This window comes from Balaenoptera borealis (genome assembly GCF_965194805.1).
Source record: "Balaenoptera borealis genome assembly, chromosome: 17".
Classification (NCBI taxonomy): Eukaryota; Metazoa; Chordata; class Mammalia; order Artiodactyla; family Balaenopteridae; genus Balaenoptera; species Balaenoptera borealis.
The window spans coordinates 15,176,738-15,202,805 of NC_138876.1; the positions used below are offsets into that span (position 1 = coordinate 15,176,738).

Here is a 26,068-nt window from a genome sequence, read left to right on the forward strand (position 1 = left end):
GAAACTCCACTTTCAAATTAAAATACCTGAAGGCTAGGGAGAACATTTTTTTCCTGGGATGTGGGACTTTAAGTGCTAAAACTGAAAGAGTCCCAGGCAAACTAGATGGTTAGTCACCCTACCTGCCCACGGGTGACAGTATTTTTGCCATTCTCACAGATTAAGGCTTTTGACTCATAGGAGAGGTTGAGAAAGGGATCCAGGTAGAGTTTCATGTCCCTTCTGCACTACTGCTTTTTCCCTTCCTCTAGGTCTGTACCACAGTGGACACTTTATTAGGGCTCCTTCTATTACATTTTGTGTCTGGTGAGATTTCTGGTGAAAGAACCTGCAAGAAGGTGCAGACTCCACAATTTATTCGTACCCTAATGCCTTCACACTGTTGCACTGGCTGTCACTCTGCCTTCACCTGTTCCCTTACTATTCTAGCAGTATGCTTATGGTGTCCGGTTGCATCTGTCTCAAGTAAGCATGTGCTAACGTCTCCTCTGTCCTTGCAGGTGCCTGCTTCTCTTTTGATCTAGGGCCAATTGTTTGCTTTGTGACTTGAGTTCTCTTATGGGTTTGAAATAAGTCATAAATTTGAATTTAGTTTGACTTCATTTCACTGTAAGGGTGGGAGCAATACTCTTTGTAGCTCTCTATATCTCACAGTGAAAACTAGAACCTGCTTCACAAAGTTTAATGTACATATAAAATGATCTGGGAATCTTACTGAAATACAGATGCTGTTTCAGTAGATTTGAGGTTGAGCTTGAGTTCTGCATTTCTAACAAGTTCCTAGTGATTCAGTGCTACAGATCCAGGGGGGCAATATTTTGAGTAACAAGGTTATAGCAAGTGTTTTTGTTTTTAAGGTGAGAAAGTTGAGGTCATGTAGATAAACTCAGGCATCCTTGCATTTTGAAAGGAAGCAGGCAAACATGTGAGAGTGATAATGTAAGATGTGGCATATTTTGTGAGCTGGCAGAATTTTGCTTGTGTGTTAGAAAGATCTTATGGTTTAAAAAAAATTATTATAACCTTTTTTTCTACTCACAGGGACCTGTTAACAACATTATAAAAAGTGTGAATTGTTAACACTGATTTTATAGTTATGCAACGATCACTTTTGAGTAATAAATACTGTGTAATAGATTTATTCCTTTGTTCTCATTTCTTTTTCTTTCCCATTATTACCTTGAATATACTGTTCATTGGTTAGTCTCATTTCTTCAGTGAACCATGTCCTCTTGTCATACTGTTTTTCTTCTGCTTTTCTTCATCCTGTTCTTCCTATGTTTTCCCCACTCAATTTTGTATTACTTTTAAAATTTAGAAACAATCCCAAATTTCTGAAAACGTTTCAAGTGTAGTACACTAAGATTTTTTTTCCTTCCCCTGAATCATTTGAGAATAAGTTGCTGACATGATGCTCTGTCATCCCTGGCACAGGGTAGGTTCCTTGGGAGGCAGTCTCTGAGACAAAATTTAGCATGCAGGAAGTTTACTGGGAGTGCTGTTTGGAATCCTTACCTTAGAAAGGGAAGGGAAGGAAGGAGTTTTGGGCAGAGGTAGAAGTAAAGTGATGCAGTCTCAACCGAAGCCTTAGCTGAACCTGAGGAGAGGTCTAGAGATAGAACGACCCTTCAGTGCTGTCCTGAGTTGGATGAGAGGTCCAGGCCTCTTCCTCTGTGAAATTACATGCGGAACTGCCCTGGGCAGGGGGCGGAGCCTTGGGTGAGGCAGCATTCTTCAGCTGAAGCAGTCCCCTAAGAGGACTGTCACTGAGGGCTGTCTCTCGGAAGGACTTCGGGCAGCTAAGGATCAACTGTGCATCACGATGCCCACTACAACTGGAGTACTTTAGCCTATACTTCCTACAAAGAAGAATATTGTCCCATATAAGCCACAATATAACATGGATAGATTACTACCATCTTATTCTCTGTCACTCAGGTTTCACCAGTTGTCCCAATAATGCTCCTTTACAACAAAAAAATCCAGTCCAGAATCACATGTTGCATTTAGAATTTCCTTTATTTGAAACAGCTTTTCAGTCTTTCCTTTGGCTTTCATTACCTTGATAGTTTTGAGGATTACAGACCAGTTATTTTGTAGCGTATACTTCAATTTGGTTTTGTCTCTTTCCTCATGAATAGATTCGAGTTATGCATCTTAAGTAGGAATATCACAGAAGTAGTTTTATGTTCTTTTTTCATCCTATCAGTTGCTCATGATTTTTCTTTGTTCGTGATGATGTTAACTTTTTCTTGATTAACCATTTCCTTTGAACATTTGACGAAGTAATATCTATCTGACTTATCCACTAGAGAGTTACTATTTTCCTTTTTGTAATTAATATTTTGTGGGGAGGTACCTTGAGTCTATGAAATATCCCATTCCTCATCAACTATTCAAGTTATGAATTCATATCAATATATATTCATGGATTCTTACTCTATTTAATGGGTTACAATTGATTACTTTCATTTTTGACCCTCAAACAGTCCCATATTTCACCAGTGGTAACTCCTTCAAGTTGGCTTCTGTGTCTTTTTGACGTCTCCGTTACTCTTTGAACGTTTCCTTACTTTCTGGCACCATGAGATGTTCTAGGCTAATCTTAGCACATTTCCTACCCTAGCCCTGGAATCAGCCATTTCTATAAGGAGCCCTGTTTTTTTTCGGTGTAGAATGGTATTTAGAAACCAAGACGTGCACATTAGGTGTACTCATAGCTATTAGGGTGTTGCTGTTCTCAGGCCCCCACAGTGGACAGAGTTAGTGAATATATGAATGTATGTATTTATATACATAATAAATATTATTTATATTTCTCTATCCATATCTATTATAACATAAGAGTTCATAACAATTTTTCCAATCCTGATCCAACATCACAGAGTACATTCTTGTTTCTGTCTTTCTGTATTTCTAACTTTATTTTCTGATGGAAAAATACCTGACTCCCATTATCCTTAATATATTTATTCTTTTGATCATTCCTCCTACATGTCACCAATATCCCATCACCACCATTGAATTTATGCTCATTTCATTAAATAATTCAATTTTTTTTGTTATGGCAGTCAGTCCCTGCTTTACACAGTTCCCATAAGCATGAATTTTAGTAACCACGTTTTAGTTAAATAACACCAGTCCCCAACAACAAGGTTCAAATTTTATTTACCACGGTATATTAACTCTGAGTAATTGCATAAAGTATTAACTTTGCTGCTAGCTCCTCAGTCCACAAATCACTGTGTAAAAACAGGGGGTGCCTCATGATTGTGACCAATCATATCACTCTTTCACGGTCTGTCAGTGATTGGTCACTACTTATCTGTTATTCAGTTCACACACAGACAGCAAAATGTGTAGTTGTGTTGCCTCCTTGTCTCCCAGTGATAAACCTATAAGACGTTTAAAAAAAAAAAAAAAGATAATGAAAAGGGAATGGACCCAAAAAAGATGAAAATGCAGCAAAGAAAAGTGATAATGCTGAAGTGAAATTTTAATCAAATGCAAATGAGGTTATAGAAGAAATAGCTGACTGTGGGAATGTTCACACTGCTGTTGAACTGCTGCCATTTGAGAGACTCCAGATATGCAGCCAGAGGAGCTAAGAGACCGCAAACTTATGGACATGAATGAGGAAAGTGAGAAGGTTGTGATGAAAAGGATGATGTTCCAGAGAAGTGACTCTGGTAAAAATTTCACATTGAAGGAACTGTCAGATATTTCATGATATTAAAAATATGAAAGATAAAATGCAAGCTATTTCAGACTTAGAAAGGAGTGTGACAATTCACCAAGGCATAGAAAAGATGCTTGTTCCATTTTGTAAGTTATATGATGAGAAAGAGAGTGCTAGCACGATTGAAGCGACTTTTGATCATTTAATTTTTTTTTTACAAAGCATAAAACACTTTATTTCTCAGTGTTTCTAATATTTTAAATTACAGTATATTAAATAAATATCAGTTTTACTATTTAAAAACTTTCCCTATATATTTATAACTGCCAGTAAGAGAATTTTTAATGTTTTGGAAAAAAAAATTTAAGGTCACAGAACAATTATGGTTTTTCCCATCAGTTATTGTTTGCTTTGCAGCTTGCATTGTCATTTTTATGTCCCCACACTATTGTGCAAAATGAGAACTGCCCATATTCTAGCATGTTTCACTTCAAACTTTCATATATATTTGAAAACTTATACATATTTTATTTATATTATTGCTTGAATACATTGATTTAAAAATATTTTTAGCATGCAGGTATCCTAAACCCGAGATTACTATTGTGAAGTGAGCGAAGGAGGTATCATCAGCAGAGACCCCTGATAGTATTGGTATAGTACAATCTTGCAGTATTGATTGTTTGTCAGATGTTTAATGCAACTGGAAAAGCATCTATTTGACAGAACTTCTTGCTTGTTTGAAGTAGAATGCTTTGGTTATAGTGATAGTCTTTTTTTGTTGTTTGTTTGTTTGTTTGCATCAGTGTTTTAGACTGTCTACAGAATATTTATTTTTATTATTTAACCCTAGACCTTGTGGATATGATCAACTAATAATTGCATGTTTAATTAACTGAAAGATTACATTTATTATCTTAACAAAAGACAAAATCACTTATATTTAATTATATTTAAATAACGTATTTTCAAAGTTGTTGAAATAACGAGAGCAAGTGAGACGTAAGAAGCAACAAAGATTATGAATATCTTTAGGATGAATGAGTAGGATAAAAGGACCACACACAAGGAAACCTTCAGAATATTGTAAAGAGAAACTGTGTAACTGAACTTTAGGGAAATATATTTTAAGAGTATATTCTTGAATAATTTGGAAGTCTTATGTAAGTTCACTTTAAGGCCATTCATGAACTTTTTTCAGATTCAACCTCCATGCAGCTTGATATCTAACTTCTGTTGTGCATTGTGATGGTGGTGGTAGAGGAGGAATTGTGTTAACTGAGTGTGTGTGTGTGTGTGTGTGTGTGTGTGTGTGTGTGTGTATGGGGGGGAGGGGAGGGAGAAATAAAAATATTGCAATAAATTCTTCTCTGTCCATATTTTATTTTTTGATTACTATTTAATATATATGCGTTGCCTAAGAAGTATAACACAATGTTTGGAAAGGAATAAGAAATATTTTATGGGCCAATTGAAATTTTGTAAAGATAAAGGATAAATATAACTCAGTTTTCTTAGGCTGTATATATAGTAAATAGTAATCAAAAAATAAAATATGGACAGAGAAGAATTTATTGCAATATTTTTATTTTTTGATTACTATTTAATATATATGCGTTGCCTAAGAAGTATAACACAATGTTTGGAAAGGAATAAGAAATATTTTATGGGCCAATTGAAATTTTGTAAAGATAAAGGATAAATATAACTCAGTTTTCTTAGGCTGTATATATAGTGTCAAGAGCAGAAACTAAACTGTAAGAACCTCCGAGAAATGGAGAGACATATAGTGTGTGTGTACACACATACACACATGTGTATATATTAACATATTAGGGCAGTGCAAGAATCCCCCAGTTTGCTCTACTTTGCCAATTCTAATGTAACTCTGAAGTTAAAAAGTTTAATCTCAGTGTGTATGCAGAAGTTAAGCATTTAATGAAAATGTCTTTTGAAGAAAAAAGGTTTAATTTTGGGTTGTTCTGTAGATTGATTAGTTAGTCCTCATTTTTAGGACAATGTAGGGAAAAAGGAATGATACTTATTCTATAGATAATGGCAAATGATATCACTAGGAGGTAAGGTGCTGCTGAACAGTAACTAATCGTAGGATTTAACCTGTCAGCGATCAGCCTTTGAGACTCAGTCTTCAGTTATATCCCTACTCACTGTAGCGTGCTTCTTCATGAATGTTTAGGTGGTATGCCTCTTATTTTTTTTTTTAATCCTACTAGCTATATAATAAACAAGAAATATAGAATCAGAATCTTAGAGCTAGAAGGGATGCAGAGACCCTAAACTCCTCATTTTATGTAATATGAAACTGAGATCTAGAGGATTTATGATATAGTCAAGATTTGGTGACTAGTTATATATATACATATATAGCAGGGCAGGGATTAGTGTCAAGGCTTTTGGATTTTTAGTTCAGTGCTCTTCAATATAATAAATTTCTTCAGGGTTAGCAGGGGAGATTAGTGCTATACTATAGGGTATCCTGTTGTTCTGAAACCAGTAGAAACCATGTAATTTTCCCATTCAGAAAATATTTTATTTGTTAACCATAATAAATCAGTTGATTTCCTCTTCTTTCTTTTAACTTTGATGGATTTGAAAATGATGTATATGAAAGGGAATGATATTTTAGTGGAGAAAAAAGGAATTTGAAAAGGTATTAGTATTTTAGTTAATTGCATTTTTACTTCAATTTCAAATACTAATGCATGACCAATGTTTTGACAGTGTTTTATATATTCATATACAATTGATTCTTGGTTCTTTTATGTTTTGCCATTGAGAATTTACTCATTGAAAGCGAAGTAGAGCAAGAGAATGAGAATCTGGGTTCTAGACCAAGTTGTGTGTCCTTGAGTAAGTCACCTGACATCCCTGGACCTAAGTGGCTGAATCTTCAAAATGGAGAATTAAGTCAGTATACTACCAAGTGGGCATACTACTGGCATTTGGGCTGGATAATTCTTCATTATGAAGGGCTCTCCTGTGCATTGTAGGATGTTTAGAATCCCTGATGCTAGTAGCATTTCTCAGTCATTATCACATCCACAAACAACCCTGCATTTCCAGGCATTTTCCAGGGTGAGGTAGCATATTGAGAACCACTGGCAGACTGTTTCTAAGGATCCTCTCAGCTCTAACATTCTGTGAAAGAATTTTTATTTGGGGAATGATTGAAAGGGAAAAAGGCAATGCAATGACTGAAAATTCTTTGCTCCTTCCTAATATTAAGCAATTTTATTTTAAAATGAATGTTTTCTGGGGATTTATGTCACCATACCCACAGATATACCAACCACTTATGATGTTCCAAGATGAATAATTTTTTTATAACTCACTTTAAGCTTTCCATCTATAATATAATGTATCCATGTTATGTATACTTAGTTATATGATTTTTTTAATTTAATGTTATATAGTACTGTTTCTCTCTATACCTAATAAGTAAAAGTAACAAGATCTGACTCTTTTTTTTTCTTATTTTGGCCACACCACGCAGCTTGTGGGATCTCAGTTCCCCGTCCAGGGATTGAACCCAGGTCGCGGTAGTGAAAGCGCCGAATCCTAACCACTAGACCACGAGGGAACGCCCCAGATCTGACTTTTTTTTAAAAAGTTGTATTGTTGTTTTAATATCTTAGCCTTTAAAAAAAAAAGGAAAATCATTATATATAGTAATTATTTGCCTTGTCTCTTTTCCTTTGGCATGAAGGAAGGGAAGGAATATAGTCTGTGTTAAGTAGTGTATATAATTACTCCAAATACACAAGTAAGATGTGTAAAAGCAACCACAAATCAATAGTATGTTTGATTATCCTAAAAAGAAAAAACTCCATGAGATGACAGACATAAGAGAAATAAATTACTGTACATCTAGTATTTACTATTGCTTAAGCCAGAGTTAAATAATTAACAGGTTACTACATTAATGAGGTTAATAAAGGTGATGATTAATTGGGTACTATCACCTTCCTCATCATTACTGCTGGCCAACTCCTGTCCTCAACTGTTATACCACTGGACCGCCTCAGACTAGGAATTGGTTAGCTGCCCTTAAGTAAACTGGATCCCAGTCTAGGTTGCACTGAAGCCCCAGGCTGCATGTTACCTTCCCCTGAAGGTTAGTGAAGTGACAGTATTGCATGATCTAAGTAAAAATTTCTTTACTAAATAATGTACAAGTTGCAGTAAACTTTTAAATGATAAATAAAATTACAAAATCATACTTAAATACTTTTTTTTTGGTCTTAGCTAAGGCATGTATTTAAAAAATAATTTATATGTCCTTTTATAATTAATAGTCATTATTTTAAAAGACAAGACCTGTTAATTGAAATTTACTAAATTAAAAAGTTCTTTCAATTTCTAAAGTGTTTCATTTTTCAATTGGAATGTCAGTTTTTATAAGTATATTGCTTAGTCATATTAATTTGTTTCTTTTAAAAAATATTGCCTTGTAGCTTTATAAACCCTTTTTGGTGCATGTTTGATTTTTTTGGCATTTAATATGATTTACTTTGCTTAAATTATTTTGCATACAGCATGGTTTGCATTTTAAGTTTGTTTTCTTTAATGTGTTATATATTTATTGTAAATTTAACCTTACCCGTTGGAACTCTTGGTTCTGTTAAAAGTCTAAGCAGTTTTCTATTTAGAAATATGGGTAACTGAAACCTGTAATCCCCAAAACTGTTGTTTAAATGCAGCAGTTCCATCTCTGTTCTTTTCATAAATCTCTTTTTAGGTCAAATTGTGATTTGTGTTGCCAAGGCTACTTACTCTCCTTTCTCAGGGAAGATGCTGGGGTGGGGCTTAGAAGAAATACTAGGTGGTCAAACGATCAGAAACTGCATCACGGGAAGCTTCAAGGGTACTGAGTTATGTGTAATTAAAGGAATAGTGCGTGCATTAAACTGTTCCTTTAATGTCATCTCAGGGTGATGTTGGCTTCGGTACTTTTCCTGCTGTCTATTATAAATGATTCTGAATTTTTCCCTTGATTTGTGATCTTATATTGATGTTTATGTCCATGATAATAGACTGAAATAAGTTACCACATTTAGAATTATCGTTGCTGTGAAAGCGTATTGGAAACCAAGACCTTTCTTTTTGTTCTTTAGATTTTCTTTCGTTTCAAGTTTGGATTTATACTTGTAAAGTATGGTTAAATTTAATGGAAGGTTTAACAATGAAAATGACAGGTCATAGTTTTTTGAAAATTATTTATTTATTTTAAAAATTGAAGTATAGTTGATTTACAATGTTGTGTTAGTTTGAGGTGTACAGCAAAGTGATTCATTTATACATATGTATACATCTATCCTTTTTCAGATTCTTTTCCCTTATAGGTTAAAATATTGAGTATAGTTCCCAACAAGTTATAATTTTTATTACATAATGTTATAGAACTCACTCTGTCGAGGGGGGTAGTTTTGTTTTCCAGCACCACCTTTGTAAACACGTTTTGTTTTATAGCAGAGGCTAAAATGAAGTGTAGGTGTTCCACTTACTTTCTTCTACTGAAGTATTTTGATTTTCAATTTAAGATGTATTTCTTAGTACAGTAACTTATTTAAAAAAGAAATACACTAGGCTTAGTTTATCCTAAAAGATATTTTAGAACCACTTGTCGATATTGGACTGAAGATTTTTTAAAAATTATTTTTAAGGGGAAATATAGTAATAAACTCCTTTGACCTGTCCTACCTATTTGTTGTATTGGAATCTTTTGCCACTTAAAATAACTTGGCAATTGATTGGGGTCTGGAAATTTCTTTCAAGGATTTTGTTTTAATGACATTTGACCTATATTCCGAAAACATGAGAATATTTTTAGTACAGTGTAACAATAAAAAAATAAAAATGTAGCAAGATGGGAGTAATTTAGCATACTTTTTCTGAGAGAAATTTTGCAAAATTTAAAAAATCCTTCAATGTATGCCCTTTTTTTGGACTCAGTAATGCCACTAAGAACCTACCATAAAGAATTTTCAGGGGAACATAAAAAGATTTAGGTACAGGTTTGTATAAGTGTTATTTATAAATGTGAAAAAGAATAAAGAATAAATATCTTGTCATAGGGGATTAAACTACTATGTATCATATGATGAAATAAAATACCACCAATACAATTATTGCCTTAAAAAATTTAAGGGGGAAATATTCACCACATAGTGCTTTGTGAAAATGGCAGAATACAATTTTGTGTATACCTCTCTATAGAAAAAAGATTGAAGGATAATACATCAAAATGTTTATTTCTGATAAATTATAGGTAGTTTGAAGGTTTTTTTTGGTTTGTTTTTCTGAGTCTCATTAACTTTTTACAGTAAAGGTATATAACCTTCGTAGTTGAAAAGTGTAACTTATTCATTTAGATAAACCAAAGGAATTTAGTATTTTAAATGTTATTTTCTAATTTTTACTTAAAAATCGCTCTTAAGTAATAAAACTCAACATCCTCATCCTTTTCATATATGTAAATATGAATAAATAAATATTTATGTGTGAATTATATATGTGTGTATATAAATATGGCTTATTTAATGTAAGATGTTTGCAGTAAATTCCTTTTTTTTTTTTTTTTATTAATGGAGGCTCTACAGTATTTGGGGGTTCTTTTGGTGCCTTCATTTCATTTTTTATTTTATTTTATTTTTTTACTGGGGTATAGTTGTTTTACAATGTTGTGTTAGTTTCGGCTGTACAGCAAAGTGGAGTTCCCTGTGCTATACAGCAGGTTTTTATAAGTTATCTATTTTATACATGTTAGTGTATATATGTCAATCCCAATCTTTGTTATATCCAAATTGATATAACAGTCAGTTTTGACTGAAAAGCACAAAGGCACAAGGCATTTTATGGCCAGGTTACAGGCAGTTGTTTTGTTCCCAGTGGTTCTATTCTAAAACTTGCATGTTGCATATTCCTGAAAAGCACAATTTAAAAGAATTTTCCTACTTTATTCTAAGCATTAATATAAAAGGTAAATCTTAGTATGTTTATAGCACTGATAAAAGTACTTGAATATATGTTACATTTTAGTTATGAAGGATTCTAAGACATTTTGGTAAAACCTAGTAGGAATTTTCCAGGATTAAAACAAATGTGAGGGGCTTCCCTGGTGGCGCAGTGGTTAAGAATCTGCCTGCCAATGCAGGGGACACAGGTTTGAGCCCTGGTCCGGGAAGATCCCACATGCCGCGGAGCAACTAAGCCCGTGCGCCACAACTACTGAGCCTGCGCTCTAGAGCCTGCGTGCCACAACTACTGAAGCCACGTGCCACAACTACTGAAGCCACGTGCCACAACTACTGAAGCCCACGCACCTAGAGCCCGTGCTCCACAAAAAGAGAAGCCACCACAATGAGAAGTCCACACACCGCAACAAAGAGTATCCCCTGCTCGCCGCAACTAGAGAAGGCCCACTCGCAGCAACGAAGACCCAGTGCAGCCAAAAAATAAATAAAATTAAAAAAAAAATAATAAATAAATAAAACAAATGTGAGCTTTAAAATGGTGATATTTGTTCTTCTATGACTAGAGGTCATTGAAATAGTGTAGTATAGGCTTGGTTGTAGGAATACTGTCCCAAATATATGTCTTGGGAAAAACTGCTTCTTAATCTTACCAATCAAAAAATTATTATTGTTTATTTTTCGCCACAGGAAAAAAAAAACTGATTGGAATTCAGCTTAAATTAGAGCCTACAGTTAGCTAATTTCCTTTCTCACCAGATGCCATTCTAGGTTTAAAAAAAAAAAAAAGAATGATAAACAATTGGTCAGGAATTTATTTTAAAATAAGCTTTTAGAACATGGCCTGGGGATTTGGAAACCTTTAGATCTGTGTCCTACAGCAAAGCCTGGGAACCCCTGGCATAGCTGGAGATAATATCTGTTCATCTGGTTTTCCCATAGTGCTTAGCAGTGTGTATATATTAGGAGGTATCTGTGTGCACAGGGAGTCTGATCCAAAGGTGTCAAGTTTAGACTACCTGATGACTAATCAACAAAGAAATACAGTAGCGGGACTGAAAAAAACCATGTCCCACCAACTCATTTGCCCAGATCTAGGAAGTCTCTTTCTTGTGTGGCCTTCTCTGAGTCTCCCTTCAAAAACTCTCTCTCTCCCTCCCTTTTTAAAAAATCTCTACATTTGTTCCTCATCTGTTTTTCTTACCTTGCTCTGTTTCTCATTTCTCCCTTTGTCTTTCTCTTCCTAATCCAACTTCTCCCCTTTTTAAGTGAATATAGTATAAAACAAATATTATATACTTATATTTATATAATAAAATATAAAAAGCTGCTGGATTAAATATATTTTTATTCCTGAAATAGGAGAAAAAAGCCTTAATTTGTGTTTTGTTCTCTCTTCTAATTTTTATGTGACAGTGACCCTCAGTTTTATATCTCCTAAACAGATAATAATTGAGCATTAAAATGATGATTCTGATGCACTATAATATTCCAATTCATCAAAGAAGTATTTCTTTTTAAAGAATTCAATATTACTTAGGTAGTAACAGTATTTTATAAGCTACATCAGTTCTCTGGTTGCTTTAGTTAACTAGAAAACTAACCGGAATACCTCATTCTTTGTACATTCTAAAAAATTAGAATTTCATTTAATAAAAGTGAAATTGCTTTAAATGTTTTAAACTGTTTTCTCTAATCTTCCTGGGTTACTGAAGCAAAACAAAATGTTGAAAGCGTTGAAAATTTTTATATTTAAACATGGAAAGTGCTTTCTTATGTTTTCAGGATTTATAATGAATATCTTAGGTGCTTTTTAATTCGGAAAAGATTTGTCTATACAATAATTGAATATATTTATGTTCTCAAGGACAGATCAGAAGGAGAGATAGTCCCACTTAAAATAATTTTTATTTGATTTGGTATGGTATAAATTAGCAGTTTGCAAGAACTGTCTTATTTACTCTCCCTCCAACAAAGACTTTTAACTGTGAAATCAAAAGGAAAAAAATTTTATTTGTAAATACTATCTCATAGACACATACAGATAATTTTCCTAATCTATATGTTTCTAAACATGGAACCCTGTTAAGCACAACTCCTTCAAACAATGAGAAATATCAGAAAGGGAAAAATGTAAGGAAGTCTGGATGTTAGTTGTTTTTTGCCACTATTGTGAATAAACACACTTTGGGAAAGCAAAACAGTTATCATTCCATTAAAATTTTTTCTGTCTGTGTTCATGAGGGATATTGGTCTGTAGTTTTCTTTTTTTTGTAATTTCTTGGTTAGATTTTATATTTAGGACTATTCTGGCCTCATAAAATGAGTTGGGAAGTATTTCCTCATTTTCTGTTTTTCTGAAAGAGATTATAAGTTTGTCTAGGGTTGGTGTTTGCTCTTCATTAATATTTGATAAAACTCATTAGTGAAACCATCTGGGCCTAGAAGGTTTTTTAGTGTGAATTTTATGGAAAGGTGCTTGGTAACAAATTTGATTTTGCTACTAGATAGAGCTGTTCAGATTTTTTGTTTCATCTTGTATCAGTTTTAGTAAGTTGTATTTTTCAAGGAATTTGTTCATTTCATCTAAGTTGTTGAATATGTTGGCATAAAGTTATTTGTAATATTCTCATTTGAATGTCTGTAGGATCTGTAGTGATGTCCCCTGTTTCATTCCTGATATTAGTAATTTGTGTTCTCTCTTTCTTGATTGGTGTACCTAAGGGTTTTTTAATTTTGTTGATCTTTTCAAAGAACCAACTTTAGGCTTTGTCTATTTCCTTTATTGTTTGTTTTTTATTCATTGATTTCAGCTCTTTTTGTTACTATTTCCTTCTTTCTGCTACTTACTTTTGGTTTCCCTTGTTCTCTTTTTCCTAGCTTCTTAAGATAGTACCATAGGTTGTTCATTTTAGCCCTTTGTTTTTAATATTAGTACTTAAAACTAGAAGTTTCCCTCTAAGCATTCACTTAGCTGTTTTGACAAATTTTGATATGCTGTATTTTCATTGTGATTCAGTTTGAAAAATATTTTCTAATTTCCTTTTTGATTTCTTCTTTGGCCCATGTATTTAGAAGATGTTATTTAATTTCTAAATTTTTTTCCTAGATATCTTATTGTTATGGGTTCCATTTTGGTCAGAGAACATATTCTTTACAACTTTAATCATTAATTTATTAACGCCTGTTTTGTGGATCAGCATATGGTCTATCTTGATGAATGTACCATCTACAATTGAAAAGAATATGCATTCTGTGGTTGTTGAGTGTAAATGTTTAAATATCAGTTGAATCAAGGTGGTTGGTAGTGTTCAGATAATGTGTTTTTTACTGATATTTTCCCCTAGTGTTCTGTCAGTTACTGAGAGAGAAGTTTTTGTATCTCCAAGTGTGATTGTGGAAATGTTTATTTTCCCTTTAATTTTGTCATATTTTGCATCATGCATTTTGGGTTTTGTTTGTTTTTCTTTTTATTTTGGTTGCATTGGGTCTTCGTTGCTGCGCATCGGCTTTCTCTAGTTGCTGCCAGCAGGGAATACTCTTCATTGCAGTGCGCCGGCTTCTCATTGCAGCGGCTTCTCCTGTTGAGGAGCACGGGCTCTAGGGGCGCAGGCTTCAGTAGTTGCAGCATGCAGGCTCAGTAGTTGTGGCACGCGGGCCCTAGAGCTTGTGGGTTTCAGTAGTTGCAGTGCGCGGGCTCAGTAGTTGTGGCTCATGGGCTTAGTTGCTCCACAGCATGTGGGATCTTCCCAGACCAGGGATTGAACCTGTGTCCCCTGCATTGGCAGGTGGATTCTTAACCATTGCGCCACCAGAGAAGTCCGCATCGTGCATTTTAAAGCTCTGTTATTAGGCATAAACAAATTGTTATTATGCCTTTTGATGAATTGACTCTTACCATTTTGAAATGTCCCTGGTTCTGGTAATACTGTCTTTAAGTCTACTTTATCTGTTATTAATATAGCCACTCCAGCCGTTATAAGCTTACTGTTTGTATAATGTATCTTGTACCATTCATTTACTTTCAACCTATTAAAGTGTAATTCTTGCAGGTATCATATAGTTGGGTCTTACTTTTTTATCCATTTTGACAATCTATGCCTTTTAATTGGATTGTTTAGTCCATTAACATTGAAAGTAATTGCCGATATAGTTGGATGTAGGTTTACTATTTTACTATTTGGTTTCTGCTTGTCCCTCTGTTTTTTGTTCTTCTGTTCTCATTTCCTGCATTCTTTTGGCTTAATATGTTTTAGAATTCCCTTCACATTATTTATTTAGCTTTCTAACTATGTCCTTAATGCATTTTGTCTGTATGTATGGTTGCTCTAGGAATTGCAAATATGCATTCTTAACTGTTTTCAGACTGCTTAGAGCTAATAGCACTTAGAGCCTTCGTGCCACTTCATATACATTGTAGAAATATTGCAACCGTATTTCCAAATTGGTCCATTTGTAACCTCCTTCATCCTTTATGCTTTGATGTCATATGTATTACATCTACATATGTTATAAACTCCACAAGGCAGTGTTGTAATTTTTGCTTTGGACAATCGGGTTTACTTAAATTACTAGGAAAAAAGTAGTTTTTTATATTTATTCAGTATTTACCATTTCTGATGCTCTTCATTCTTCCCTGAATATTTTACTTTCCAACTGGTATTTCCTTCCATCTGAAGAAGTTTCTTCTGCATTTCCTGTTTTGCAGATTGGCTGGCAACACATTTTTTCATAGTTTTAGTTTAACTGAGATACAGTTTGCCTTCATTCGTGAAGGATAAGGATATTTTTCTGGATATGCAATTCTGGACTGACAGCTTTCTTTTTCTTTCCGTATATTCAAATCATTGTTTTCTTTTACTTAATGTGTCATTTTTTTCCTGACTGCTTTCAATATATTTTTTTCTTTGTCATTGGTTTTCTTTATATTTATCCTACTAGGGGTTCACTGAACTTCCTGAATCTTTTGAAATTTTTGTCGTCCCCCCAACTTTGAGAAAGTTTTAGCCATTATTTATTTTAAAAGTTTTTTTGGTCCTTTTCTTTCTCCTCACCTTCTGGAACTCCAGTTATGTATATATTGACCTTTTGATATTTACCCTCAGGTCCCTGAGACTCTGGTTTACTATTTTTCAGTCCTTTTATTCTCTGTTTTTCAGATTGGGTAATTTTACTGATCTATCATTATGTTCATTAATTGCTTCTTCTATCACCTTCATTATGTTTTTAAGCCTATCCAGTTAATTTTAAAATTTCAGATGTTATATATTTCAGTTCTGGAACTTCAGTGTGTTTTTTATCATTTCTATTTGAGCATTTTTTTTTTTTACATCTTCAAATATAATTTTAATTACTACTTTAAATTCCTTGTCTGCTATTTCTTTTTTTTTTTTTGTAATACAATAAAAAAATTTTTTTTCAGAGTGTCATAAGTACAAAATTAAGTGCTCCAGAGGATTTCAGAGGACAGAGTCCTTTGGGCTAAGAAAATCAGGGCGGGCTACTGGGAGGCCAGGCATCTTTGGGTGAATGATCTTGGCTTTCCACAGAAACCAGCTTTGTTGGTTCTACCACATTCTTTTTTTTTTCACACACACACACTGTATTTTATTTTTACAAGAGATAAATAGACTGACAGCAAGCATTGTACATGGATGACCACAACAAAAGCAACAATGATTGCAATTACCACACATGAAACACACTCATACTATGTCATAATATTGACATTCAGTCCAGTAATCCTCCACTGTAACAGCTCCTTTACTTTGCAGTGAAAATTGATTTGTATATTCTTTGCCTCTGAGTCCTTGTGGGTTTTTTTTTTTTTTTAATTCAAACAGAAAGTCGCAAAAATTATACTCATCCTCATCAGTTCACTCAGTCCCATGTAATTAATTTGTTTTTTTTCATCTTGATCTTTTGTTAGCACTTTTATGAGTTCATCAGTTTTTCATTAGAGTTCTGAAAATGCTTATTCATTCAGTTCAGCAGTACAGTCAGTTACCAGGAACCTGTAGTTGTCAGAGCCTTTTCCATGAATTTCTTGAAGATGAAACCCTTTTATAGGAACATATTTGCAAAAGCATCAGAGTACACCCAGAACTGTCTGTAAATGACAAAAGACTTAAAAATGACCACAGTTAAAGATTTGATGAAACTTCATAGTAATGCAGTTGACAAGAAAATTAGTTATTTCTGAGATATACATTTTAAAGTAATAACTAGGGTTATGACTTATAACATTATTCCAGAACATATAAGATTTTTAGAAATTTCATGTAATGTCTGAAACATTTATATTAACATATTTCCATACAAATAACCCAATGAAAGTTTAGTATTAGTTGTTTTGTTTGTTTTTTTATACTGCAGGTTCTTATTAGTCATCAATTTTATACACATCAGTGTATACATGTCAATACCAATCGCCCAATTCAGCACACCACCATCCCCACCCCACCACAGTTTTCCCACCTTGGTGTCCATATGTCTGTTCTCTACATCTGTGTCTCAACTTCTGCCCTGCAAACCGGCTCATCTGTACCATTTTTCTAGGTTCCACATACATGCGTTAATATACGATATTTGTTTTTCTCTTTCTGACTTACTTTACTCTGTATGACAGTCTCTAGATCCATCCACGTCTCAACAAATGACTCAATTTCGTTCCCTTTTATGGCTGAGTAATATTCCATTGTATATATGTACCACAACTTCTTTATCCATTCGTCTGTTGATGGGCATTTAGGTTGCTTCCATGACCTGGCTATTGTAAATAGTGCTGCAATGAACATTCGGGTGCATGTGTCTTTTTGAATTATGGTTTTCTCTGGGTATATGCCCAGTAGTGGGATTGCTGGGTCATATGGTAGTTCTATTTTTAGTTTTTTAAGGAACTTCTGTACTGTTCTCCATAGTGGCTGTATCAATTTACATTCCCACCAACAGTGCAAGAGGGTTCCCTTTTCTCCACACCCTCTCCAGCATTTGTTGTTTGTAGATTTTCTGATGATGCCCATTCTAACTGATGTGAGGTGATACCTCATTGTAGTTTTGATTTGCATTTCTCTAATAATTAGTGATGTTGAGCATCTTTTCATGTGCTTCGTGGCCGTCTGTATGTCTTCTTTGGAGAAATGTCTATTTAGGTCTTCTGCCCATTTTTGGATTGGGGTGTTTGTTTCTTTAACATTGAGCTGAATGAGCTGTTTATATATTTTGGAGATTAATCCTTTGTCCGTTGATTCCTTTGCAAATATTTTCTCTCATTCTGAGGGTTGTCTTTTCGTCTTGTTTATGGTTTCCTTTGCTGTGCAAAAGCTTTGAAGTTTCATTAGGTCCCATTTGTTTATTTTTGTTTTTATTTCCATTACTCTAGGAGGTGGATCAAAAAAGATCTTGCTGTGATTTATGTCAAAGAGTGTTCTTCCTATGTTTTCCTCTAAGAGTTTTATAGTGTCCAGTCTTACATTTAGGTCTCTAATCCATTTTGAGTTTATTTTTGTGTATGGTGTTGGGGAGTGTTCTAATTTCATTCTTTTACATGTAGCTGTCCAGTTTTCCCAGCACCACTTATTGAAGAGACTGTCTTTTCTCCATTGTATATCTTTGCCTCCTTTGTTATGGCTTAGTTGACCATAGGTGTGTGGGTTTATCTCTGGGCTTTCTATCTTGTTCCATTGATCTATATTTCTGTTTTTGTGCCAGTACCATATTGTCTTGATTACTGTAGCTTTGTAGTATAGTCTGAAGTCAGGAAGTCTGATTCCTCCAGCTCCGTTTTTTTCCCTCAAGACTGCTTTGGCTATTCGGGGTCTTTTGTGTCTCCATACAAATTTTAAGATGATTTGTTCTAGCTCTGTAAAAAATGCCATTGGTAATTTGATAGGGATTGCATTGAATCTGTAGATTGCTTTGGGTAGTATAGTCATTTTCACAATGTTGATTCTTCCAATCCAAGAACATGGTATATCTCTCCGTCTGTTGGTATCATCTTTAATTTCTTTCATCAGTGTCTTATAGTTTTCTGCATACAGGTCCTTTGTCTCCCTAGGTAAGTTTATTCCTAGGTATTTTATTCTTTTTGTTGCAGTGGTAAATGGGAGTGTTTCCATAATTTCTCTTTCAGATTTTTCATCATTAGTGTATAGGAATGCAAGAGATTTCTGTGCATTAATTTTGTATACTGCAACTTTACCATATTCATTAATTAGCTCTAGCAGTTTTCTGGTGGCAGTTTTAGGATTCTCTATGTATAGTATCATGTCATCCGCAAACAGTGACAGTTTTACTTCTTCTTTTCCAATTTGTATTCCTTTTATTTCTTTTTCTTCTCTGATTGCCATGGCTAGGACTTCCAGAACTATGTTGAATAATAGTGGTGAGAGTGGACATCCTTGTCTCGTTCCTGATCTTAGAGGAAATGCTTTCAGTTTTTCACTGTTGAGAATGATGTTTGCTGTGGGTTTGTCATATATGGCCTTTATTATGTTGAGGTAGGTTCCCTCTATGCCCACTTTCTGGAGAATTTTTATCATAAATGGGTGTTGAATTTTGTCAAAAGCTTTTTCTGCATCTATTGAGATGATCGTATGGTTTTTATTCTTCAATTAGTTAATATGGTGTGTCACATTGATTGATTTGCATATATTGAAGAATCTTTGCATCCCTGGGATAAATCCCACTTGATTGTGGTGTATGATCCTTTTATTGTGTTGTTGGATTCTGTTTGCTAGTATTTTGTTGAGGATTTTTGCATCTATATTCATCAGTGATATTGGTCTGTAATTTTCTTTTTTTGTAGTATCTTTGTCTGGTTTTGGTATCAGGGTGATGGTGGCCTCATAGAATGAGTTTGGGAGTGTTCCTTCCTCTGCAATTTTTTGGAAGAGTTTGAGAAGGATAGGTGTTAGCTCTTCTCTAAATGTTTGATAGAATTCACCTGTGAAGCCAGCTGGTCCTGGACTTTTGTTTGTTGGAAGATTTTTAATCACAGTTTCAATTTCATTACTTGTGATTGGTCTGTTCATATTTTCTGCTTCTTCCTGGTTCAGTCTTGGAAGGTTATACCTTTCTAAGAATTTGTCCATTTCTTCCAGGTTGTCCATTTTATTGGCATAAAGTTGCTTGTAGTAGTCTCTTAGGATGCTTTGTATTTCTGCGGTGTCTGTTGTAACTTCTCCTTTTTCATTTCTGATTTTATTGATTTGAGTCCTCTCCCTCTTTTTCTTGATGAGTCTGGCTAATGGCTTATCAATTTTGTTTATCTTCTCAAAGAATCAGCTTTTAGTTTTATTGATCTTTGCTATTGTTTTCTTTGTTTCTATTTCATTTATTTCCACTCTGATCTTTATGATTTCTTTCCTTCTGCTAACTTTGGGTTTTGTTTGTTCTTCTTTCTCTAGTTTCTTTAGGTGTAAGGTTAGATTGTTTACTTGAGATTTTTCTTGTTTCTTTAGGTAAGCTTGTATAGCTATAAACTTCCCTCTTAGAACTGCTTTTGCTGCATCCCGTAGGTTTTGGGTCATCGTGTTTTCATTGTCATTTGTCTCTAGGTATTTTGATTTCCTCTTTGATTTCTTCAGTGATCTCTTGGTTATTTAGTAACGTATTGTTTAGCCTCCATGTGTTTGTGTTTTTTCATTTTTTTCCCTGTAATTCATTTCTAATCTCATAGCGTTGTGGTCAGAAAAGATGCTTGATATGATTTCAATTTTCTTAAATTTACTGAGGCTTGATTTGTGACCCAAGATGTGATCTATCCTGGAGAATGTTCCGTGCGCACTTGAGAAGAATGTGTAATCTGCTGTTTTTGGATGGAATGTCCTATAAATATCAATTAAATCTATCTGGTATATTGTGTCATTTAAAGCTTCTGTTTCCTTATTTATTTTCATTTTGGATGATCTGTGCATTGGTGTAAGTGAGGTGTTAAAGTACCCCACTATTATTGTGTTACTGTCAATTTCCTCTTTTACAGCTGTTGACAGTTGCCTTATGTATTGAGGTGCTCCTATGTTGGGTGCATATATATTTATAGTTGTTATATCTTCTTCTTGGATTGATCTCTTGATCATTATGTAGTGTCCTTCCTTGTCTCTTGTAACATTCTTTATTTTAAAGTCTATTTTATCTGATATGAGTATAGCTACTCCAGCTTTCTTTTGATTTCCATTTGCATGGAATATCTTTTTCCATCACCTCACTTTCAGTCTGTATGTGTTGCTAGGTCTGAAGTGGGTCTCTTGTAGACAGCATATATATGGGTCTTGTTTTTGTATCCATTCAGCAAGCCTGTGTCTTTTGGTTGGAGCATTTAATCCATTCATGTTTAAGGTAATTATCGATATGTATGTTCCTATGATCATTTTCTTAATTGTTTTGGGTTTGTTTTTGTAGGTCCTTTTCTTCTCTTGTGTTTCCCACTTAAAGAAGTTCCTTTAGCATTTGTTGTAGAGCTGGTTTGGTGGTGCTGAATTCTCTTAGCTTTTGCTTGTCTGTAAAGCTTTTGATTTCTCCATCAAATCTAAATGAGATCCTTGCCGGGTAGAGTAATCTTGGTTGTAGGTTCTTCAACCTTGGTAACTGACTGTACTGCTGAACTGAATGAATAAACATTTTCAGAACTCTAATGAAAAACTGATGAACTCATAAAAGTGCTAACAAAAGATCAAGATGAAAAAAAAAATTAATTACGTGGGACTGAGTGAACTGATGAGGATTAGTATAATTTTTGTGACTTTCTGTCTGAATTAAAAAAAAAAATCCCACAAGGACTCAGAGGCAAAGAATATACAAATCAATTTTCACTGCAAAGTAAAGAGCTGTTACAGTGGAGGATTACTGGACTGAATGTCAATATTATGACATAGTATGAGTGTGTTTCATGTGTGGTAATTGCAATCATTGTTGCTTTTGTTGTGGTCATCCATGTACAATGCTTGCTGTCAGTCTATTTATCTCTTGTAAAAATAAAATATAGTGTGTGTGTGAGGTTCTTCCCTTTCATCACTTTAAGTATATCATGCCACTCCCTTCTGGCTTGTAGAGTTTCTGCTGAGAAATCAGCTGTTACCCTTATGGGAGTTCCCTTGTATGTTATTTGTCGTTTTTCCCTTGCTGCTTTCAATAATTTTTCTTTGTCTTTAATTTTTGCCACTTTGATTACTATGTGTCTCGGCGTGTTTCTCCTTGGGTTTATCCTGTATGGGATTCTCTGCACTTCCTGGACTTGGGTGGCTATTTCCTTTCCCATGTTAGGGAAGTTTTCGACTATAATCTCTTCAAATATTTTCTCTGGTCCTTTCTCTCTCTCTTTTCCTTCTGGGACCCCTATAATGCAAATGTTGTCGTGTTTAATGTTGTCCCAGAGGTCTCTTAGGCTGTCTTCATTTCTTTTCATTCCTTTTTCTTTAGTCTGTTCCGCAGCAGTGAATTCCACCATTCTGTCTTCCAGGTCACTTATCCGTTCTTCTGCCTCAGTTATTCTGCTATTGATTCCTTCTAGTGTAGTTTTCATTTCAGTTATTGTATTGGTCATCTCTGTTTGTTTGTTCTTTAATTCTTCTAGGTTTTTGTTAATCATTTCTTGCATCTTCTCAATCTTTGCCTCCATTCTTATTCCGAGGTCCTGGATCATCTTCACTATCATTATTCTGAATTCTTTTTCTGGAAGGTTGCCTATCTCCACTTCATTTAGTTGTTTTTCTGGGATTTTTTCTTGTTCCTTCATCTGGTATATAGCCCTCTGCCTTTTCATCTTGTCTATCTTTCTGTAAATGTGGTTTTTGTTCCACAGGCTGCAGGATTGTAGTTTTTCTTGCTTCTGCTGTCTGCCCTCTGGTGGTTGAGGCTATCTAAGAGGCTTGATGGGAGGCTCTGGTGGTGGGTAGAGCTGACTGTTGCTGTGGCGGCAGAGCTCAGTAACACTTTAATCCACTTGACTGTTGATGGGTGGGGCTGGATTCCCTCCCTCTTGGTTGTTTTGCCTGAGGCTCCAACACTGAAGCCTACCTGGGCTCTTTGGTGGGGCTAATGGCAGACTCTGGGAGGGCTCACGCCAAGGAGTACTTCCCAGAACCTCCGCTGCCAGTGTCCTTGTCCCCACGGTGAAACAGAGCCAGCCCCCGCCTCTGCAGGAGACCCTCCAACACTAGCAGGTAGGTCTGGTTCAGTCTCCCCCAGGGTCACTGCTCCTTCCCCCGCGTCCCGATGCACACACTATTCCGTGTGCGCCCTCCAAGAGTGGGGTCTCTGTTTCCCCCAGTCCTGTCGAAGTCCTGCAATCAATTCCCACTAGGCTTCAAAGTCTGATTCTCTATGAATTCCTCCTCCCGTTGCCAGACCCCCAGGTTGGGAAGCCTGACGTGGGGCTCAGAACCTTCACTCCAGTGGGTGGACTTCTGTGGTATAAGTGTTGGCCAGTCTGTGAGTCACCCACCCAGCAGTTATGGGATTTGATTTTACTCTGAGTGCGCCCCTCCTACCGTCTCACTGTGGCTTCTCCTCTGTCCTTGGACGTGGGGTATCCTCCTTGGTGAAGTCCAGTGTCTTCCTGTCGATGATTGTCCAGCAGCCAGTTGTGATTCTGGTGCTCTCGCAAGAGCTTGTCTGCTATTTCTAACATTTGAGTCACTTTTTAAAAAATTGAAGTATAGTTGATTTACAATGTTGTGTTAGTTTCTGGTGTACAGCAATGTGATACAGTTATACATACATATGCATATCTGAGTCACTTTTGAATTGGTCTCTATTGTTTTTTATCCTGAAAATGGGTCAGGTTTTCCTGTTTGTGTAGTAATTTTGGATTGTATCCTAGTCATTGCTACGATTATTATGTTGCAGAGACTCTGCATTCTGTTTCATTCTTCTGAAAAATATTGACTTTTGTTTATTTGTTTTAGCATGCAGTTAATTGTTAGGCTCAAATTGCAAACTCTGTCTCTTGGGCTGCAGCTCAAATCTTCAGTTATTTTACCTTTAACTGAGATTTTTGGAGTTTTCCCTGCACAAGCGTGGTTTACAGGTCAGCCATATATTTGAACCAAATGTGTATACAGAATTTAGGGCTCCTCCTTTCTGACTTTATTCTTTCCAGGACTCCCCTCTCACTTTCCAGTGGCTTTGGTTACCTTGCACCCTGCCCACTACTTCTTTTTTTTTTTTTAACATCTGTATTGGAGTATAATTGCTTTACAATGGTGTGTTAGTTTCTGCTTTTTAACAAAGTGAATCAGCTATACACATACATATATCCCCATATCTCCTCCCTCTTAGGTCTCCCTCCCACCCTCCCTATCCCACCCCTCTAGGTGGTCACAAAGCACCGAGCTGATCTCCCCGTGCTATGCAGCTGCTTCCCTCTAGCTATCTATTTTACATTTGGTAGTATATATAAGTCCATGCCACTCTCTCACTTCGTTCCAGCTTACCTGTCCCCCTACCCGTGTCCTCAAGTCCATTCTCTACGTCTGTGTCTTTATTCCTTTCCTGCCCCTAGGTTCTTCAGAACCTGTTTTTCTTTTTTTTTCTTTTTTTTTTCTTTTTTAGATTCCATATATATGTGTTAGCATATGGTATTTATTTTTCTCTGACTTACTTCACTCTGTATGACAGTCTCTAGGTCCATCCACCTCACTACAAATAACTCAATTTTGTTTCTTTTTATCTGCCCACTACTTCTTTAGGCCAGAAAGACTGAAGTTTTTTTATTAAGAGTTTTAGTTGGCCTACATGTTGTGGAGTAGGCCAAAAGCTGAGTTAAATGGGTAACTCATTTAGTGCCATTCTTTCTTCTAAGTGTTGATTCCTCTCCAGAATCAACCTACTTTTGGTCATTTTCCAGTGCTTTCAGATATTTATTTATAGTTTATAGTTGTTCTGTGCAGGAGGATTGGTCTGATAGAAGATTATTCAGCCAGTATTGGAAGTAGAACCAGGATTTCTTAAGCTAAAAATGGTTGGAGAATATGGTGTGGTGATGTACAATCTTAATAGTCATCTTCTTTTAAAATATTTAGAAAAGAAGAGAGAAATTATGACGCATGTAACACATACATACACACACAGAGTAACTGAAAGAACTGGTTTTTCTAACTCCAAAGTCTGCTTAATAAAACAGTAGATTAGAATACATTTCCATGTAAGTGTACATAGTTTACCATATGTCAGAAGAAAAATTTTATGGTTAAGATGTATATGTAGGGAAATAAAGCTTTGGGGCTTATTATGACTATTTTCAGTGGGGTTAAATTGGCAGCCATGACATTTTAAAACTTGTATAGATTGCTGAAACCTTGGGCTTATTTCCAAGATTGAGTTTTGCTGTGTGTTATACATCTAATGTTTTTAACTTTTTTTTTTTAATTATTTTTAAAATTTATTTATTTTATTGGTTTTATTTTTGGCTGCGTTGGGTCTTTGTTGCTGCTCACGGGCCGTCTCTAGTTGCAGTGAGAGGGGGCTACTCTTCGTTGCTGTGCGTGGGCTTCTCATTGCGTGGCTTCTCTCGTTGCAGAGCACGGGCTCTAGGTACGCGGGCTTCAGTAGTTGTGGCACGCGGGCTCAGTAGTTGTGGCTCGTGGGCTCTAGAGCGCAGGCTCAGTAGTTGTGACGCACGGGCTTAGTTGCTCTGCGGCATGTGGGATCTTCCCGGACCAGGGCTCGAACCCGTGTCTCCTGCATTGGATGGCAGATTCTTAACCACTGCGCCACCAGGGAAGCCCTTTAACTTCTGATATGTATTTTTCTTTCTTTCAGTTAACGTAGTAAAGAAGATAATTTATAGTGTCAGAATCCTCAAACTGATCAATTTATGATTCACAATTTTTGATAGATACTTTCCATTAAAATTTTCACTTTCTAGGAAATGTTCCTTTCATATTTACTCTTATTACTCCTTAGGTTCTTTATGATGCAGGAGGCAAAAATCTGTGCTTTGATTTTACTTTAATCTCTGTGCCAGTGGTTTTCTTCCCTGCTCTGTCTCCTTTACTTTATATTTCTTCCTTTTTCTCTATCTTTAAAAAACATTATTTTTCATTACCTTTAATTTTTTAATCCTTATGTGTACTTGGAAAGACAGATTAGGAATACTGGTTACATTATTTGATTTTTTTTTTCCTCTTTACCGCTACACGTTATACATTTGCCTAGCCCTTATCCTTTTGTCTTAGGAGTTGTAAAATATTTTAAATATTTTGCTCAATATGTAAGGAATTTGAAGAAGAAAAAGCAAGGACTCTGTATATTCTCATTATACTGGGAAGGTCCTGCTTGTTGAATTTTTAGGTATTTCAAGACGTTCCAGTCAACTGACAAGGACTTCTCCTCACAGTGTCAGAACTGTAGTGATGATGAGAGTAATGCAACTAGGAAATAGTTCTGGTATGTAACC

General features: G+C 35.3%; 1 protein-coding gene across 3 annotated transcripts in view; it reads left to right on the forward strand.

Annotated features, from left to right (window-relative positions):
- TMEM65 (transmembrane protein 65) overlaps positions 1–26,068 on the forward strand; it is a 56,422-nt gene that overhangs the window by 10,959 nt on the left and 19,395 nt on the right. For 2 of the 3 annotated variants that reach the window (XM_082363155.1, XM_082363153.1), the window contains exon 2: positions 25,963–26,058. The exons of the other annotated variant lie outside the window; for it this stretch is intronic. In XM_082363155.1, the coding sequence (XP_082219281.1) occupies positions 25,963–26,058 (96 nt within the window). The remainder of the gene's footprint in view (positions 1–25,962; positions 26,059–26,068) is intronic. 3 annotated transcript variants of the gene reach the window in all.